This window comes from Egretta garzetta, unplaced genomic scaffold, assembly GCF_000687185.1.
Source record: "Egretta garzetta isolate BGI_Z169 unplaced genomic scaffold, ASM68718v1 scaffold213, whole genome shotgun sequence".
Taxonomy (NCBI): domain Eukaryota; kingdom Metazoa; phylum Chordata; class Aves; order Pelecaniformes; family Ardeidae; genus Egretta; species Egretta garzetta.
The window spans coordinates 2,389,471-2,407,895 of NW_009259242.1; the positions used below are offsets into that span (position 1 = coordinate 2,389,471).

General features: G+C 38.1%; 1 protein-coding gene across 1 annotated transcript in view; it reads right to left on the reverse strand.

Annotated features, from left to right (window-relative positions):
- PECAM1 (platelet and endothelial cell adhesion molecule 1) overlaps window positions 1-10,175 on the reverse strand; it is a 34,082-nt gene extending 23,907 nt beyond the window's left edge. Inside the window, exons 1-7 of the mRNA XM_009636045.2 lie at window positions 9,958-10,175; window positions 9,790-9,816; window positions 7,681-7,974; window positions 6,415-6,714; window positions 6,059-6,328; window positions 5,414-5,674; window positions 4,158-4,439 (exon numbers count right to left, since the gene is read on the reverse strand). Of these exons, the coding sequence (XP_009634340.1) occupies window positions 4,158-4,439; window positions 5,414-5,674; window positions 6,059-6,328; window positions 6,415-6,714; window positions 7,681-7,974; window positions 9,790-9,816; window positions 9,958-9,991 (1,468 nt within the window). The 5' untranslated portion in view covers window positions 9,992-10,175. The remainder of the gene's footprint in view (window positions 1-4,157; window positions 4,440-5,413; window positions 5,675-6,058; window positions 6,329-6,414; window positions 6,715-7,680; window positions 7,975-9,789; window positions 9,817-9,957) is intronic.
- Window positions 10,176-18,425: the final 8,250 nt, after the last annotated feature.

Below are 18,425 nucleotides of genomic sequence, written 5' to 3' on the forward strand. Positions count from 1 at the left end.
GCACTACCAGAAACAACTTCGATGATAAAATATTGTATTCTTGAAATACTTGCTTTAATGCTTAGTTAAACAGAGACTGAATGCACAGTATTAATCTTTCTGAACAGTCTCTGCCAGACAGCATCCTCTGGTAAATATTCTATACACCCAGAAATAGAGAGGGCACTATAAAGAAACAAAGCAGACACAGAAGGAAACAATATCCATCCCACAGAAGTCAGTCAGCCTCTTTTCTTAAACTCCTTTGAAGGGCCCTCAGGCCCCAACCTACAAATTATTTAATTTTCAGAAATAATACACTCAGCAGTTTGATTGTGTAAATAATCATAGTTCAATTTATGTAGCTATGCTTTCATAGTTTTGTAGAGTTATGCTACTTTATGGTAACTGTATTATACCTTTCTTGTAACATTTAATATACAATAGTATCAGCAGATAATGGATCAAGTTCTTCAAAGGCATAAGCAAGTCCCAAATTCTAAGGGTTGCAGAACACAGCAAACACAATGAGGGAAGTTAGTTTGCATTTCAACAAGTTGTAAGAATATACATGGCCAAAATACAGGTTTTAAGTTTGCTGTTTTACAAATTAAGTATATTAGCAAATACAGAGCTAGTGTAGGAGCAGACGAGCATCAGCACTTATAATTACATGGGGATGGAAGGCATGCAGAATGTTTGTAGCTTCACAAAACATTTGGGATATGAAGCATCTGCTTTACTAAAACCACTAAACAAAATTTCTCTGGAAATATAAATAAATGTGTTTGGGGGAGGGCCACGGGTAACACAAGGCAGATGTAAAGAGGAGTCATTAAGACAACACTGGCACAGAAGCAGGAAGAGGAAACCAAATCTGACATGAAAAGATGCTAGTCATGAAAGCTGTATTTGTATTAGGAAGCAGATTTAGGTATAGGAGATGGGTTACTACGACTGATCCCGTGATACAGAGGAAATATACGTCTTTTCAGATCTGGTACAGACAGAAAGGACAGAATACAGAGAACTCAAAGCCACCACCTCAGGAGTGGTGGACTGCAGGAGACTGGTTTACCAGACTCCAAAACAAGCCTTTGTATTCAGAACTTCCAAACAGTGTCACAGTATACCCTGAACCACCACTCTAACAACTGGCATACACTAGTTCCAGCAAAGAAATACCCACTTGTTAATCGACTAAGATTATGCCTTGTATTTGTATATCTCTTACTTGTTATTTCAAATGACCTTGACTTTAAATCTCACTGGATAAATCTCTTCAGAGTTTTATGATTCAGCTTCTCTCTAGCATTAGCAAAGCATATCCTGGTGGAACTGATGAACTTAAGGTGCAGTCCTACTTCTATAGTCTAGGCAAATGCAAATACTGTATTAAAAGACCTGTTTGAGGGCTCAGAGTGGAGAGCATGGCCTTCAACTGTGCAATAATCCAACTGACTCAGAAGAAATCATAGAATCATAGAATCACTTTGGTTGCAAAAGACCTTTGAGATCATCGAGTCCAACCTTTAACCTAACCCTGCCATCCCACGACTAAACCCTGTCCCTAAGCACCTCATCTATCCTTCTTTTAAATACCTCCAGGGATGAGGACTCCACCACCTCCCTGGGCAGCCCATTCCAGAGCCTGACAACCCTTTCGGTGAAGAAGTTTTTCCTAATGTCTAGCCTAAACCTGCCCTGGCGCAGCTTCAAACCATTCCCCCTCGTCCTACCATCTGTTACCAGGGAGAAGAGGCCGACAACCTACCTCCCTACAGCCTCCTTTCAGGTAGTTGTAGAGGGCAATCAGGTCTCCCCTCAGCCTCCTCTTCTCCAGACTAAATAACCCCAGTTCCCTCAGCCGCTCCTCGTATGACTTATGCTCCAGACCCCTCCCCAGCTTTGTTGCTCTCCTCTGGACATGTTCCAGCAACGCAACATCTTTCTTGTAGTGAGGGGCCCAAAACTGAACACAGTATTCGAAGTGCGGCCTCACCAGCACCGAGTACAGGGGCACAATCACTTCTCTACTCCTGCTGGTCACACTATTTCTGATACAGGCCAGGATGCCATTGGCCTTCTTGGCCACCTGGGCACACTGCTGGCTCATATTCAGATGGTTGTCAACCAGTACTGCAACAGTTCTGGATGTATGTGTTCTAGTCACATACCACTCAGTGTCAAAATTCAAAGATAAAACAGCCTATTAACCACAAGTTTATCTTATTAAAACTAACACAATTTGGGTTCAAGCTGGGACACAAAACTGAAAACTCCTTGGTAGAGAGAGACTCTCTCATCTTTTCAACAGGTCAATAATAGACTTCTGCTCTGGTCTTGGACTGCTTTGCTGTAATCAGGTTAGGTAAATCTAAAATACTGCTGATATGTTCAAGAAAAGTAGCAAGGAGCCAAGGACATGGGTTAAAATGGCTCTACAAGTGGATCTGCCATCACGAATTCCCTTACTTACAGTCCCAAAGAACTCTCTTTTTTTTCCAATAGCTGTATGCGGTTACTATCTGGTCAAATGACATCAACATAGGTGCCACGAACATGGATAGAATACACATAGAATACCACATATCACCAAACCACTACCAAAATAGACAATTTTTTTTATGTCAGACTGAAAAAACTGATCAATTCCGAAGCAAGAGGTAGAGGTGACACTACTGGGCAGACAAACATTTTGAAGATGTTACAGGCAAAGTATTATTTCCTTTAATAAAAGGTCAGTACCTACAATTAGTTGGTTCCTTCTGTAGATTAAGAATATTCTCAGGTCCTCCAGGAGCAGCAGCTACAATCAATGCTTTAATTCCACTTGGGCAGGAGACTATTATTTCTGCTTACCTCATTCACAATTAAAGATGAACCCCAACAAGGCAGTATCTGTCAACATGAAGCCTGCAACTGTTAGGGACCTTCACCTAGTGCAGACGGCGTCAGTATGCCTCCTCAAACAGCTATTCTGTTCTCAACAATTATTTATCTTAGTTTTTCAAATTAAATTCAAGGTACAGTCCATATCTTTGGTACACAATATCCAAGAAACTTCCCTAAGGCCTATAGCAAAACCTATTGTTAACAAATAAGTTCTTTGGGCACACAGGAAACTGCTTGTGATGGGGACAGAACATATCTAAAACAGTGACAGAATTTTCTTGAGCCAGACCTTTGAACCACTAGGATCTAAACCAGGAACTGTCACACAAAACCTCACTACCATCTGCTCTGAATGCACCAAACAAATCTACAGAAACATGGTACACTGGTTAAAAAAAAATCCTACCAAGACAAGATGCTCCCTTACATGCGTAATGACAGGGAAAACCACACACACATTTTAAGAGTTATCAGTCCTGGCACCGGTCTTATATGGCCTACTATAGAATTGTTATTTGCTTTAGTTTCTCTTCATATCTGCCAATAGCACACTTGCAAATGATAGCTTTTTCACATGTATTCCCCTTCTTTGAGTACTGCTAGATTTGCAGCATATATCAGACACCATGCTTTCTTCTGTGGACTTGCAATTAATCTTCTTTTTAAAGCTTCAACTATCAACTTCCCTCATGGGCAGAGGAATTTTCCCCTTCTTCTTCACACATATTTGTAGATCAGAGACTTTGCTCATATACAGTAACTCCTAGTTGCTAATAAAGCATAAGAATAGACTGACTTTCAGATCTACTTAGCAACTGCAGCTTCTGCTGTTGAACATATGCTCAGTGCCTCTGAAAACTAACAGAGGTATTTAAAGAGATTATTAAATGTGCATATTCACATCTTTTACCAGGAATCTAGCTAGCTCAAATATTCTAGTGCGTAAAAACATAGACTAACTCCAATGTCATTATGTGTACATTTAATCCAGTCCTATGAAAATCAAACATGAAGAAAATGGATATGGTCCTGAAATTTTTAATCATTATTAAACCAGCTTCTATAAGATTTCAAGTCAGATCTGGTTTTAACATTAAAATAAACTCAATTTAGTTAACTTAATTCAGATTACTATGAGGATTTTTACTTTAGTGACAAATAGGCTGTGATACAGACCTCCAGCTACTTTTAATTTAAGTGAGCAAATATATGTAAACATTTCACATCCATTTTGCTTAGTTCACAATTTGCTGCTACGGTGAAGAAGAATTAAACCGACTTACCTATTACTGTGATGTTTAGAATATTGCTAGTTTTCACACCACTGGAGTGATTATTTCCAGCATCGCATTTGTATCCTCTTTGGTCATTTTGTTTAACATTTTCATCCAAGAACATAGCGTATGTGTCATTAGTTACTATTTTCTTAACTGCTTTTCCTTTGTAGAATGTGAATGTTATTGGCGGTGTTCCCATCACTGAACGACAGATTAACTTTAGAGGCTTCCCTAGCACTACCTCTGGTAAACCACTGACAACGGAGAGAGTTGGCTTGGAGACTGGAGCTAAAAGGGGGATAAAAGAAAAAATTGTTGCAAATTGCACTGCATTATTTTATAGAAAACATACAATATTTAGCTAGTTCGCACGCACAGCCTATATTGGGAAGCTTTTCCTCATTGATAGAATGGAAGCAGGGGGTGACTTGAACAAAAGAAAAACATAGATGATAGAACATATGTGACTTAGAATAAAATAGCATACAAGGAGAACGTAAAGGAAAACAAACAAAAAAAAGGATCAGCGACACAACTGTGGATCATCCAAACTCCAAAACTAGCTCTGACCCAAAGAGTAAGTCTGCAGAGCAAAAATATATGCAAGTACCATTGAATGTATTACCTGAAATGGATCCTGCAGCACCTAATCAGGACCTCTATTTCTGCAGCACAGTGAGTCACAACTCAGTTAGTCCCCCTTTATAGACTTGAGAACCAACTGTGCTTGTTCCAGGAGAGGGAAGGAAACTAGGGTGTTTATAATTAGTGTGCTGGTGAGGCAGTTGTATTGATAGCAAAAAAACCTTGGCTTCTCTGGAGCAGAGCTATCCAGATGGCCTCTGGCTCTCATGGCTTTCTGCCTGGAGGGTCAGGGGGAGGGATTCAAGGCAGACACTAACAGGGTTTCAGACCAGACTGATGAGTGAAAGGTTTGCAGAATATTCCCAGCTCCTGCAAATGGTAATGAATGAGAGTTCATTTGGCACCTAGGAGAATCAAGGGAACAGAAGGAAGACATGCCAACTCCCTTCTAGAGCCAGCCCTGGAAAAGTCTGACTCGATTAGATCACAGTAGGCCAAATCCTCTACAGCTGGAGAGGACAAGCACTGTCACAGAAATTAATATTGCAAGAACTAGTAGACACCCTGCTAGTTCACGGACCAGAGACTGATTCTGTAAACAGATGTACTTATTTAAAAGTTTATGGTTTTGATTTTTCCCCCCCACCATTGGGTTCTAAGACTCTGTATCAACTCACCATAAACATTTATCCTTACAGGTTTGCTCTCCTTGATTATTCCTTTTACTTCAGCTCTACAGATATATGATCCAGTATCATTCACATTAACTCTCACTCTTAAGTAGCTAGAACTTTTCAACTGGATGTCTCCATTTGAATTTTTCCGTAATATAGAGAAGTTAGCTTCCCGAAAACCACTAATACTGCAATTCAGAGTTAATTCTTTATTTTCATCCAGCTTATTCATAGAAGCAGTCAATATTGGCTTGGCGAATAACTCTGCAAGATAAAAAGAGAACAAACTAATTCAAACTGAGTCTAAAAGAATATGACTACCTATCACAGAGTATATAGAATGAAGGACATACTGAAAGTTTACAATCAGAGAAAAAACCCAATCATGTTATTTTAATATAATAATATTTTCAGGGAAAACAGAAACTTAACAGTCACTTAAAACCACTTCTTATCTGTGTTATTTGAAAGTATTATTTTAGTTGGAAAGTATGGTGGGCCAGAAACCAAAGTCTAAATCTAAATAGCCTTTAACCTAGAGAAAATTTACATTTGCATCTGGAGGTTACACTTGGATCTTGAGTTCTACCAAATTTAAATTTACATATTAATCCATTGAGTAAAATCTAAGATGAGCAGAGGTGTTACCTGACACAACAACATCCAGTTTGGTGGTTTTAGATGCTCTCCCTTGCTCCACCTTACACAGATATTCACCACTGTCCTCTAGAGTAGCTACTGCAGAGTATTTCAAAAGTTTCTCATCTCGTACACTGCTTAGTATTGTTTTGTTTTTCTGCAGTATGATTTCAATGTCATGCATTTGGGCTACCACAGTTGAGCATTCAAACTGTATTCTGTCTCCTTCTGTAATAGTACTGGAGGGCTTGGCAGTCAGAGTAGGCTTTATAAATGGTTCTGCAAGAGAATACATACAAAGTCATGACCCAAATTTTTAATTATAGCAAGCAAAGAAATCTAAAAAGAAAAGCTAGGCAACTTACCCCTGACTGTAACAAGTGTTCTGTTGCTGTATTCTGAGTTTTCATATTCAAGTTTTACATTTCTCCTACCAAAGCAATCAAATTGTAAAATATTATCTCCCTCTTCAACAGAAAATGTTACTACAGAAAAATTTCTGTATGCCTCATATACAAATTTTTCTTTAGGTGTTGAATTCATCTTTATCTTCCGGAAAAAGAAATATAAAGGAGGTTCTTCTTCTGGCAGCTCACAACGTAATTTCACATTTTCACCCTCTAAAACTTCTTTTTTCTCAGCAGTCAGGATTGGCTTGGTCATTCCTTAGAACAGAAAACAAGAAAAGGACTAGAACACTGCATAATCCTGAAAAAAACACCCTCTCTGATGACTATGGTAGTGATTTATGCTAATGAACAGATGCAAATAATTTGCAAGAACTGAGCGTTTGAAGACAGTTCCTTTGAGTGTGGGTACATGCCAAGGCACCTTCAGAAGAACAAAATGTCCCTTGAGAGGGTAATACAATCTTGATACAAATGTGTGAAGTATGAAACTTGCTGTTTTGAAGGTAAGACCACTTCCTCCTCAGTGTTTCCTACTGGACCCAGAAATGAGCAAGTGAAGAAACTAAAGACCATCTCAACTTCTGTACCTAGAGGTGCAGACCTCTGAAGAAAAATTACAAGCCCTGCACAACCCTGTAACTATTTAATGCTGAATGAATTCTTTCCAAGTTGCTTTTCCAAGGGGAAAAATGTCTCTTGCAGCCAAGAACACATGGCTAGAAAGAGTATAGATGGAGGTGGCCCCTGTTCTCATAAGAGATGAAAGAACAAGATTGATACAACATTGTCTTCAGAAGTAGTCCACAGCTGATACTAGCTTTGGCAATGGCTCTTGGAAGGTGAGAATCTCAATATATTATTTCCTGTTTTCCAACAATCTACCTGCCTCCGTCATGTTTATGATCTATAGGTGCAAGCTTTCACAAATAACACTTTCTCTAGCCTAGGGAACAGAGGCTCAGGACAGAGGGGATGGTGGCACAGGAGGCACAGATTGTATTCCTGTCTATCACTGATCTGCCATGTAGCCTTGGGATCATGATTTCATTTCTGTGCCTTAACATTAGGATTTAGTACTAAACTCTTGCAAAGTACTGTGATGTCTATGGATAAAAAACACTTTGCAAGATATCTTACTTAGAACTGACTATTATTACTTCCCGTGGAAGGTTGTTCTCTTTTTGTATCTTAGAAAACTGCCATATTTGAACAAGTACGCACCTGTTACCCAAACATGTAAGTCATTACTAGATTTTTTCTTTCTGTCTGCTTCCACAGTACATTCATAGTCTCCTGTATCTGAAGATTTAGCCATAGCTATTTCATATCGTGCGTCTTCTTTGTCTGATACAGCTGTGAACACAAGCTTGCCATTCTTCAAAATTGTAAAATTGTGCATCAGCTGGAAATCGGTACTTTTGCTAATATCAGCATGGCAGACAATTGACAGAGAAGCTCCATTCTTTACTTTGACAGATGGCTGAGCCTTGATTTCAACTTTGTTGAAAGTAAAAACTTGATGGAAAAAATAAGAGAGAGTTACATTTCTTTTCAATTAGTACAACATAATACTGTTATCTCAAGCTGCTACATTTTAATCACAAAAATTAATTCATTACCCTAGTAGCAGGTGTTATAATTTTTGTGGTCAGATCTCACAGATGTTGACAGTAGTATCAGCTTTACCTTCCACTGCATGGATATACTAGAGGCAACTACTGATTGTCATAGCACACAATGTCCATCTGGTCAGCCTCTGTCTCGGGGGACTGAGAGAATCATTGATTTGGCCATATTCATGGCCAAATCTATTACATTCCCTAGAAGACACAGAGGACACTGGAATAGGTTTGCAGCTACTTCTTGGTTTTCCTTATTTCTCATGGTTTGTTGTCTTCAACTCTAATTGGCAGGAGATCTGAGAGGTGAACAAAATTTTGTATTTGTACTTGTCTGAATAAACTGAAAAATGACAGTAAACCCCTGCTTAGAGTTGTATTAAACACCAAGCCAATTCACCCCCAGTTAGCAGAAAACCCTGGAGTTAATCCCAGTATTTTTTATCTGAAAGGAAGGTTAGGGTTACGTCATTCAGCAAATTCCACTTTAAACATGTAACTCACAAGCTTGGGATAATCTTAATCTCTAGTTTAGGATAACTAGAATGTAACAGAACATATTTGGGTTTAAGTTCTAAAAGCAAACATGTACATGCCTAACTTTATGTTGGCAGTCCAGCAATGATACTCTCAAGGGTCCCTAGCAATCATACCCTGATTAATTAAAATACAGAATCATATGCAGAAGCAATGCTTTCAATTAGTTTAGAATTTAGATATGTTAGTCCCTGAAAAAATACACCAAATACAATATTCCTATTTAAAAAACCTTAAAATTTGATAAGCACTTTAAGAAATAAAGTTTATAATAGCATTAATATATATGTAGTGCTTCTGTGTTTATAACCACAGCAATGATAAATTATTTGTAGCTTAAAAAAAGATTTATGAGTTCATTCAATTTCCCTTCCTTTAGAACTTACAGCTTTTGGATATGCTCATTTTGGCCAGGATTTGTATTAGAAATTTGCTACTAGAAAACTTTCCTGCATCTAAAGAAATCCCTTGCCGTGTAAACTTACCAGCTATTCAGAAGTTGTCCTTGCTAGAGAGAGTTTTGGGCATAAAACCAATGCAAAAACTGCAAATTTTTTTTGCATGTGAATAGACTTCATGACAGCAAGAAACAAACATTTCTCTCTAGTGATTGTAAAAAGGAAGTGTGCAGAGTGTACGTGCTGGAAGTCAGCAAAATGATAGCATAAAAAGCGCATTCCTTTCAGAATGCAAGTTCTGTACCCTGCTTGGACATTATCTTTTCTTTTGCAAGAAAAAGAGCAAGAAAGTGCCCTTAACTTATATTCTGTAATTCTCTCCTCCCAGGATCACTTCTGGGCATGAGAGGGTTTTTTAAAGACCAAAATAAAATGCTAGTACTTAAATTTCCTCTCCCTTCTCCTGTATGCCTCAGTAAAGAAAATTATGGTAGGAAAGATTTCACCAAAACACTTATTAAAGTATGAGCAGCACACCTCTCATTTAAACACTGTACCAAGAAACACCACCAAGTAATACTTTTTTTTTTTTTTTTTTTTTTTTTTTTTTTTTTTTTTTTTTTTTTTTTTTTTTTAACATGGCCAAATTTCATACTGAGCTATAGTACAGCAAATCCAAGTAAACTCTGTTATGGATGCACACCAACAACTGAGGAATTAGTTAAATTACTTATTTTAAATTTATTTGTGAAAAAAAAAGCCGTATCATTACCTACCTCTCTCCTGAGTGTAAAGTTCTGCACCTAGAAAAAAAATGGAAAAAAAAGTTATTTTCAAAGCTTACAGATTGAGAGACAGTAATGGGAAACAGTAAAAAGGCCCAACAAACCCCAAACAAAACAGAAACACATGTACCCACCCAGATATTTAGTTATCAAACTTACACTGCAAGAAAATCACCAGACGAGCAAGATACATTTCGTTCCTGAAGAACAGACACTTAATTCCAAAATAAAACAATATTCCTCATCAGAGGTGATGCCTTCAGGTACCAAACCCAGGTTATGTTCTTTTCCGTTGTTGTTTTATGGAAACAGATAAAATTTTGCCATTAAAATTTGTTTTCCCAAGATCTTCAACAGAAACTGGCTAGATCAAGTAATCGTTCCCATTACTGGAAACTGGAAAAGGCAAACAATGAGAATCTATCTGCTGCTCACAGGCAGATTACTGTTCAGGAAGTGACTGGACTTTTCCTGAGGGCGCCACCAAATGCATTTGCTTTGTTTAATTTCTTAAGGTGTATTAAAAATCCAAGAAGTTCCAATGACATTTATCCTGCAGTTCCTGTTAATAAGGGTATTTTTAAATCAAGATTAACCATTTACAAACACAAATTGCCTTTGTTATTTGACCTCAGCAGATTGTTGAGAAAATATTTGCCTTCATCCTGACATGGAGAACTCTTTCAGAGAATACATGTACATAATTATTAATTTTTCACCTTTACCTCCATCTCTAGGTCTCTCCTCTTTGATGTGCCAAAGAACAGCTTTACTGTAGGGTGCACAATAAATTCAAATTATCTCTGAAATCATAGCTACTGCTGTGTTAGACTAGAATATTGACAGGTGGACCTCTCATACTACCATCATATATCAAAAACATGGAACTGCACAAGATTTCATTTTATGTTGTTAGGACACTACAAAACATACACAATCATAAAACTGAAATCCCACAAGAAAAGAACCAATTGGAGTTTCCTTTCTCAGCAGAAATCTGGAGCAGCACTGGCACAATCTGAAATAGAGAATACTCTGGAGCAAGAGTTAAATCTGCTAGTACCGTGACACTGTTTGAATTCAGGCATCCCTGAGAGATCTTCTGGCCTTTTCTGCATTGTTTAATTTTTTTGCAATGGTATAAGTAGCCTGACAATATGACAGCCAACCTGAAATCAGAGATGATTACTTCCGCATCCGAAAGACTGAAAGCAGATGTGGTCAGAGGAGGAGTTGCAAAACATTCTACTTCAGCATTTTGCCCTCAATTCCCACCAGTGTAGAAGTCTGCCAGAGATACTGTAAGGATCGGATGCGAAATTCAGAACACTTGAATTACTGAACCTCCTTTAACAAAATGGAGGGTTTTTTTCTGATTATGGACAAAAGCCTAAAGAAAGTAAAGAGCCTAAAGAAAGCCTAAACACAAGCAAATCAGTAGCCATTAGCTTTGATTTAGGTGCAATTGTTCTGAAGAAGACTAGTTGTGAAGAACAGTAAAATGTGATTACAGTAATAAAATGTGATTACATTAGTAAAATGATTACAAAAGTAAAATGTGATTACATTACAATAATGATTATTATCCAAAATCTCATTATCATGACCTGTTTCTTGATATTCAAATGGGAAGGGGATGGGAGAGACAGGCAGAACAAGGAAAGCAAGACAATTACAGAGATACTGTCCTGTCCCCATCTCTCCTCATCTACTTTTCTTACTTTGGTACTATCATTTTTGTACGAATGCGCTGTTAATCCTAAATAATCTGGCAATGCAGAAGTGGCAGATTTAAGCATCAATTTCATTTTTCTGGAAAAAATTTACTCTGTAACTTTTAGGAATTCAATGTTCAGTACCTTTCTCAGTTTATCAGTCCACTTTTAAGTTAGACTTCAGTCATTCCACTTGAGCCCTAACACTGACTCAGTCTATAGGCTTGATAAAGTGAATTGAAATCATGCCATTCAAAAGTGTTCCTCAAGCTCCTTAAGTAGTGATTTAGTTATTCTTGAAAATCAAGTGCTCAACTCTTAATCCCTTCGTTTCTTTCCTTTGTAGACAGAGTCAATGCTTTCCTTTACTTCCGGTGACATTTTCCAGGCTTGTTAAAACACTGCTTAAAACAATACTAAATACATTCACAGAAGTCTACAAACAAGACATACAGTTCTCATAAGCTTCACTATTTATATGAAACCCCATTTTTTTCTGCTGGCGTCAATGAAAACTGTATTATTTTCCCCCAAACCAATAGTTTAAAGCTGTAAGTGTACCTTAATGCTTGTATTACACACATAAGCATGGTATTTTGCAAAAGGAAACAGGAGGGAAACGCTCATCTGTTTAACAATGTATCGGCAATATGAACAAGCATCTAGCTGTTTTGCAGGGAGGGAGTACAGAATGGCACAATAGTCACAGCAATAAATGACTAAGAAGTAAGCTGGTTAACTAGCAATAGTATTTGTTCTGCTTAATCCAGTCTGTTTGAAATGCACCACCAACAAAAGACTGATGGTTTGGCTGGTTGCCAACAATGGTCTCCAGAGCCAGGTAGAGGAAAAGGGGAGGAGGACATATAGCAGGTGGACAACAAACGTAGATCAAATTTTGCTATTGATAACAAAAACTAGGAAGGAAGGAGATTTCCCCTTTCCCCATAAAAGAATTCAGCAGGGCATACAAAGCTCAGCAAAACTACACCAGTCTTTCCCACTGGGGAAAATGGCTCTGTTAGTCACAGTGAAGGAACGAGAAAGTGAGTGTGGGCCAATATCCTTCAGAGTCAGCCAACATGGTTGAGTTCAGAACCAGGCTAGTTTCAGACTGAGGTGGAGAGGCCAGCTTTTAGGATGAGCTAGGTGAGGAGTAAGGTTTAATGGTGCCAAAACCCAAGGCTGTTGTGAGATGTCACTCCCAAGTGAAGGATGTTCCATAAGATCTCACAGGCTGATTAGACTGTCATATTCTTGATAAGCCCTCAAACATTGCCCTGGAGAGGAAAATCTAGCTGGTATTGATCAAAATCCATGAAGTAAATTCAACTGCAGGAATTTAAGCCAAAATAATATGAAACTCAGGAGAAAAGAATTTCAAATGCGAAAGAATGGCTTGAGACCATCTTCCATTGCTAAACTGGAAATCAGATTGACTTAAAGAATTTAAAGTTAAAAGTACTTTTGCCAATAATACAGCTGCTTATTTTCCTAACAGTCATCTTACCGTAATCTCGCAGACACATTTTTCTGAAATATGTTAGATTAGATAAAGTTATTCTAATATACATCATATGAAGTACTCTGTTCAGTCCCTATTATATTTCTGGAAAAAGTAAGATTGACCTTAAAAATGCAATGCACCTTCTGAAGCAGACAGAATACTCATTATAATCTGACTAATGCTCTTTGAAACCTATTGGAATCATTAACTTTAATCTACTGCCCAATGAATCGGACCCTTAAACATTAAAGCTGTGTTCATCTGGGAATTCATGATCCCTGTTTCTGCTGGCTGGGTCCCCTGCTACTTGCTTACATACGACATTTGCTAAAAACCATCAGCTCTGTCATCTGAACATAGCTTTGCCCAAAATCAGAGGCAAAGCCTATTTTCCTAACTAAGGGCAAAATGCTGAATAAGATTTTCAAATTTTTCCCTTTGCAAATACAATGTTTTCAGCCAGTCCCTTATGACAGGAAAGGAAGCTAGGAGTTCACACCACATTTCAGCTGTTTTGTTTTCATTTGCTTTCCAGCTGGCTGGCATGACAATAAAGAGCACACCGCAGCGCCGATCTTTAGGACTGACATTTTACTTTCTCACAGAGCACATGTTGATTCCAGTGAATCTTCTGGGGCCCCTAAACTTTGTCTCCTGGTCTCAAATGCCCACTCCTGATGGGAGTTTAAATTTCTTCAGGAAAGATGAAGTCTCTAAATATGTTGCCTTCAAATTCTATCTCACAGATTTACTGACAAAATATTTCTCTCAATACAACATTCTGGGGTCATCAAATCTTGTCCCTGATAATAAAGGCTCCACAAAATTTCTTGTATAACTTTTTTTTTTTTTTTTTTTTTTTAATCAGTGAATTGTTACAGAGATGTATCTACAAATGTTTAGGATTTTCTACATTTTATTTAAAAATTTATAATAATTCAGAGACCTGTGTCCATCTATACTGAAGTCAACATAAGCCTTCCAGTAACTAAATCAAGAATAGAAAAGAAGCTCTGATTTCTAATCCCCCAATCCCGACACATATAATCATTTAATTGTTTTGGTTCCTTACTGTGAACTTGTCCTGGTTTTGGCTGGGATGGAGTTGATTTTCTTCATAGTAGCTTGCATAGTGCTGTGGTTTGGATTTAGTGAGAGGTGCTTAGTTGCCAGGCAGGGTTAAACCACAACAGAACCCTTTCCTGTTTCAGTATACTCATAGATAATAGAATTATAGCAAACGTTGCTGTTTTCACAAGTCTAGACAAATCCCTGGTGAACTGGGAATTAACTGAATTTTTTCTACATATATTTTCAGGTATATTGTTGTCTCTTGAATGTGGGACATTTGCATCATTTGTTTTTATTTTAACAGTGTCTCTTTATACCTCCCTGGAGAAGAATAAAAAATTAACTTTATCCCTGGATTTGAATACTTACAAAGAACATTAAAGAAATGAACATTGTTTTTTTCAGAAGTCTGGAAGTTCTACAATTTACAGAAACTCTAGATTGCCAAAAGTCTGTGCTTCTCAGAATAAATTGCATTTCACAATTGCACCATCTACTGGGAGATGGCCACTACAGCAAAGCACACTGTCGTTCCCTCACTTCTCCCTTTCACAATTAAACCTATGATTACTGATATCCAACACCTCCTCCAAATGGCAATATAAATTAGATCTGGAAAGGTAACTGGAAGGACCAGGAAGCTGATAATGAGAGAAAGTCACTGAGGCTTTCACACTGAAATTTTTCTTTTGAATACAACAGGAGCTAATTATTACTATTTGGCTTTACGCTTCCTTACTGATATGGTGTCACATTGAAAAGAAAACTAGGAATCTGAAGTCTTGACTTGTGTTTCATGTAGCACACACTTCCATGTACATTAGAAATTCATTCAGACAAAAGGAAAGCAATTCCTTCTTTCGGAGGTGTGAAATGTATTCCTTGGTTTACATGATGATCGTGGTCGCTAACACCACGTCTCAAACTTTCTCTGTTCCAGTAGTGTGCATGAGTGACTGATCCTACACCTTGAAGACACTTTTAATTACTGTCTTCTACTGCGTTAACAAGTTCCTCAATTTAGAAACAGACATCACAGCCTGCGTCACTATCACACAATGCACTTATCTGGCAACATACCAGAATTTGCACTTGTTTTGCGTAACATCCAGCATTTCTGGATGCAGCAGAACAACAGCCTCAAGGTCTGCAATAATATTCATCGCAGAGCATGGACAGTGCCAGGGAAAAGGTCAGAACCTTCTGGCTGGAGAAGGAATTAATTCTGGAAATATTTTTCCTTCTCTGTACGTTCCCATTAGTTTTGTATCACTTGATGATTCTCCAAGCATTATTCTACATCAGTTTCATAAGCAAAATTCAGTTGTTAGTCACTCAACAAGCTGATTCAAGGTGACAGAAAATCTTTCAGCAGACTTTACATAAACCAAGAGGAAGAACTTACCTGCTTCCTGACCTGCAGCACGTGTCCACACACAGCCATTGCTGCTACTCCTGTAGCTTCTGGTTAGGATGCACAAAGGGGCAGACAATTCTCAGAGTATACAAACAGAAGTTTGAAAAGGGCCGAAAAACAGACATAGTCCTGCAGGTGTATTTTTTTAACACTTTTTTCATTCATTAAGTATTGAAATAGGAAAAAAAAACCCAAACGTTAATATTTACCAGAGGTTAGGAAGCAGAAAAAAAGTTAAAATTAGATCTATGAGTTTGTAAAGAAGGCTGATTAAGAGAGTACTCTCTATTTTTCAACCCAAAATATTCTTATAGCAATTCCTGAACACATTTGCATGGAATACTTTGCAAGACAGTGATGTCAGAATTCACCCCAAGAGAAATGCATTAGTAACTCCAGTTTTTGGTGTCTCATCAAAATTTTTTCTTTCTTTTTCCTTTTTCAGGGGGGAGAGGGAGAGAAGTCAGAGGGAAGACATTTAAATATAATACCATTTAAAAATATTTCATCTTTGGGGGATTTGGGAGCTACTAGGTTAATCAAATTGGGTACCCAAAAGTTCCTTTCACCTGCTGACATATTCCTTCCAATCTGCAGTTAATTGAAAACCATTCACTACATTAAAATTCTGATTCAGAACCTGAGGATCTCTGCAAGAAATTTAAAGATATCTTAAATATGCATGTAGAAGAGATCCTTTTATCTTCTACTCTTACTTGTCCTCTAGAAAAAACAATCTTCTCACTTCTCCTAGTTAAAATAAACAGCAGGCTTGCCACCACAGCCATTTTGAGTAGGAGTGTAAAAATATGGTATTCCATGATGATCTAGCTAGATCAGTAAAACCTTATTGCAGACAAAAACAGAGGCACTTAATTTAATTCATCGCCAGACATAACTGTCAGTATATGGTGATTTCTAGCAAACCTGCTGCAGACATCTACTGTAGCAGACACTCTTCCAGAATGGAGGACCTCTCAGGATGAGAAACTGGGACTAGAAATAACTTTTATAATTCTGCTGAAACATGCAACTTTCCCTGGAAGCCTGTGATAGGACAGATCAGCGTGAAGCCTTCACAGCCTTACTACAGAATGCTATGTCACACTATGTTCATTCTCAATCGAAAAACTGACCTTGTGAATGAAAGCACAGTTTGGCTTTTCTTCTCTTCCACCTGCTTGCTTGAGGCAGAATATTGTCACAGAACCAAGTGACACACATCTCCCTTTCAGAGTTTTTAACTTGTTTTGGCTGGATGACTTCTGTTCATTACTCCCTGTTAAATTCATTCAGTTCTTCTTACATGTACAACCACATTAATTCCAGGCAGGAAATCTATAAATCAAATGAAAATGGAACTCCAGGCTTGCACAATATCTTACTGATGCTATAAAACTATGTATACATGCTGAACAAATCAACATCATATTAATCCAAAGTCAACAGCCAACTCGGCCAGGAAAACAATCAACATGGAAGTAAACTTCATTTACTACTATCCAGGACACTCTTCAAGAGACTAACAAGCTAGTTAGCATTCAAAGTTAAAGTCAGTATTCAAAAATCTCGCAGAAAGGTAATGCCAAGGGCTAATTTTGCCTTTTTTCCCTGTTTCACATTGACAATATGGCCAACTAGATGCCATATGGACAATATAGATGCTGTTCTCCTTGTTGAGGGGCAAAATAAGACAGTAACATTTTGTGTCAGAATAATGCTACAGGACTTAATGAAGCTCATTCTCTTAATTTTGGGACACTTCCAGCGCATGTTGTAGAAAAATACTGCCTTAAAGCCTTTTACAAAGCTGCTGTAAAGATGCTCTCCACCTTCAGATCTGTTGAATACTCATCACAATTATATCCACGTAAACCAGCAGAAATGAAAAGCATTATTCCAAGAGTAGTGCTTGAGAACTAATAACGCATCATTGGCACACACAGCTCCTGTGAGTACACACAGTCTGTTGGATTATGCTCTAACAAAATTCTAGTATATCCAGCCCTTCCTTGCTCTATAGGACTGAGCAGTCAAGTATATTTTTCTGGAAGCTTCTTTATATCAACCTAACTAACCTAGTCATTTACGTCATGAACTTCAGCTGAAGTCTCATTTTCTAACCAGATGTTACTACTCCCCTAGTGGTGATCTAGCAGTTGCAGTCTGTCTTTTATACAAACTTCATCACTAGGCCTCAAGCTACCAAATTCTATTATAATGGTTCAAAAATCTTTTTAATAGGAAGTGTCTCTATCAGTGCTCTGCAAAGCAGTTATAAAAATTGAAAAGTAAACAGATACTTGAGCAGATGAAACAGCTAGGCCCAAGTATTGGGCAGTTAAATGAAATGCAGTTCTTCCCTATCCTACATGTAGAGTTGAGATGGATGGGACGTATCAAATAAAACATATATTCCCTTCTATTTCAGACCCTAAACTCAAATTTCAAGGGAAACAAAACAAACCAAACCAAACATCAAGGACAGATGCACTAAACTGCAGGACCTCCACCCAAGGGAAGCGAAAGAGCAGGGTTGCTTGGCAGAGTCCAAACCAGCCAAGAAAGGTACAAACAGTCCTGGAAGAGCTCTCCTCACTTCCTAAATAGAAACCAGTGCTCTGAACCAGTGCTTCTCTTCCCTAGATACCCAGGCCACACACCCTGAGGGAACCAAACAAGCTCTCTGCCTGCACGCTGTCTAAAACTGCTGTACGCAAGAGATCCTGCTGACAACTGAACTTTTCTTTTTTAAAAGGTATGGACAAATTCACAGAAATTATTTGCCATTACCCGCACACAAAATTAATCCGCTTTTTAGAAAAAGTGAGCAACGTCGGCCAGCCCCTCAGGGGCTTTACAGAGCAGGGGGCCTGAGAGCCCGCGGGCGGCTGATGGGCTCGGTGTACTCTCCACA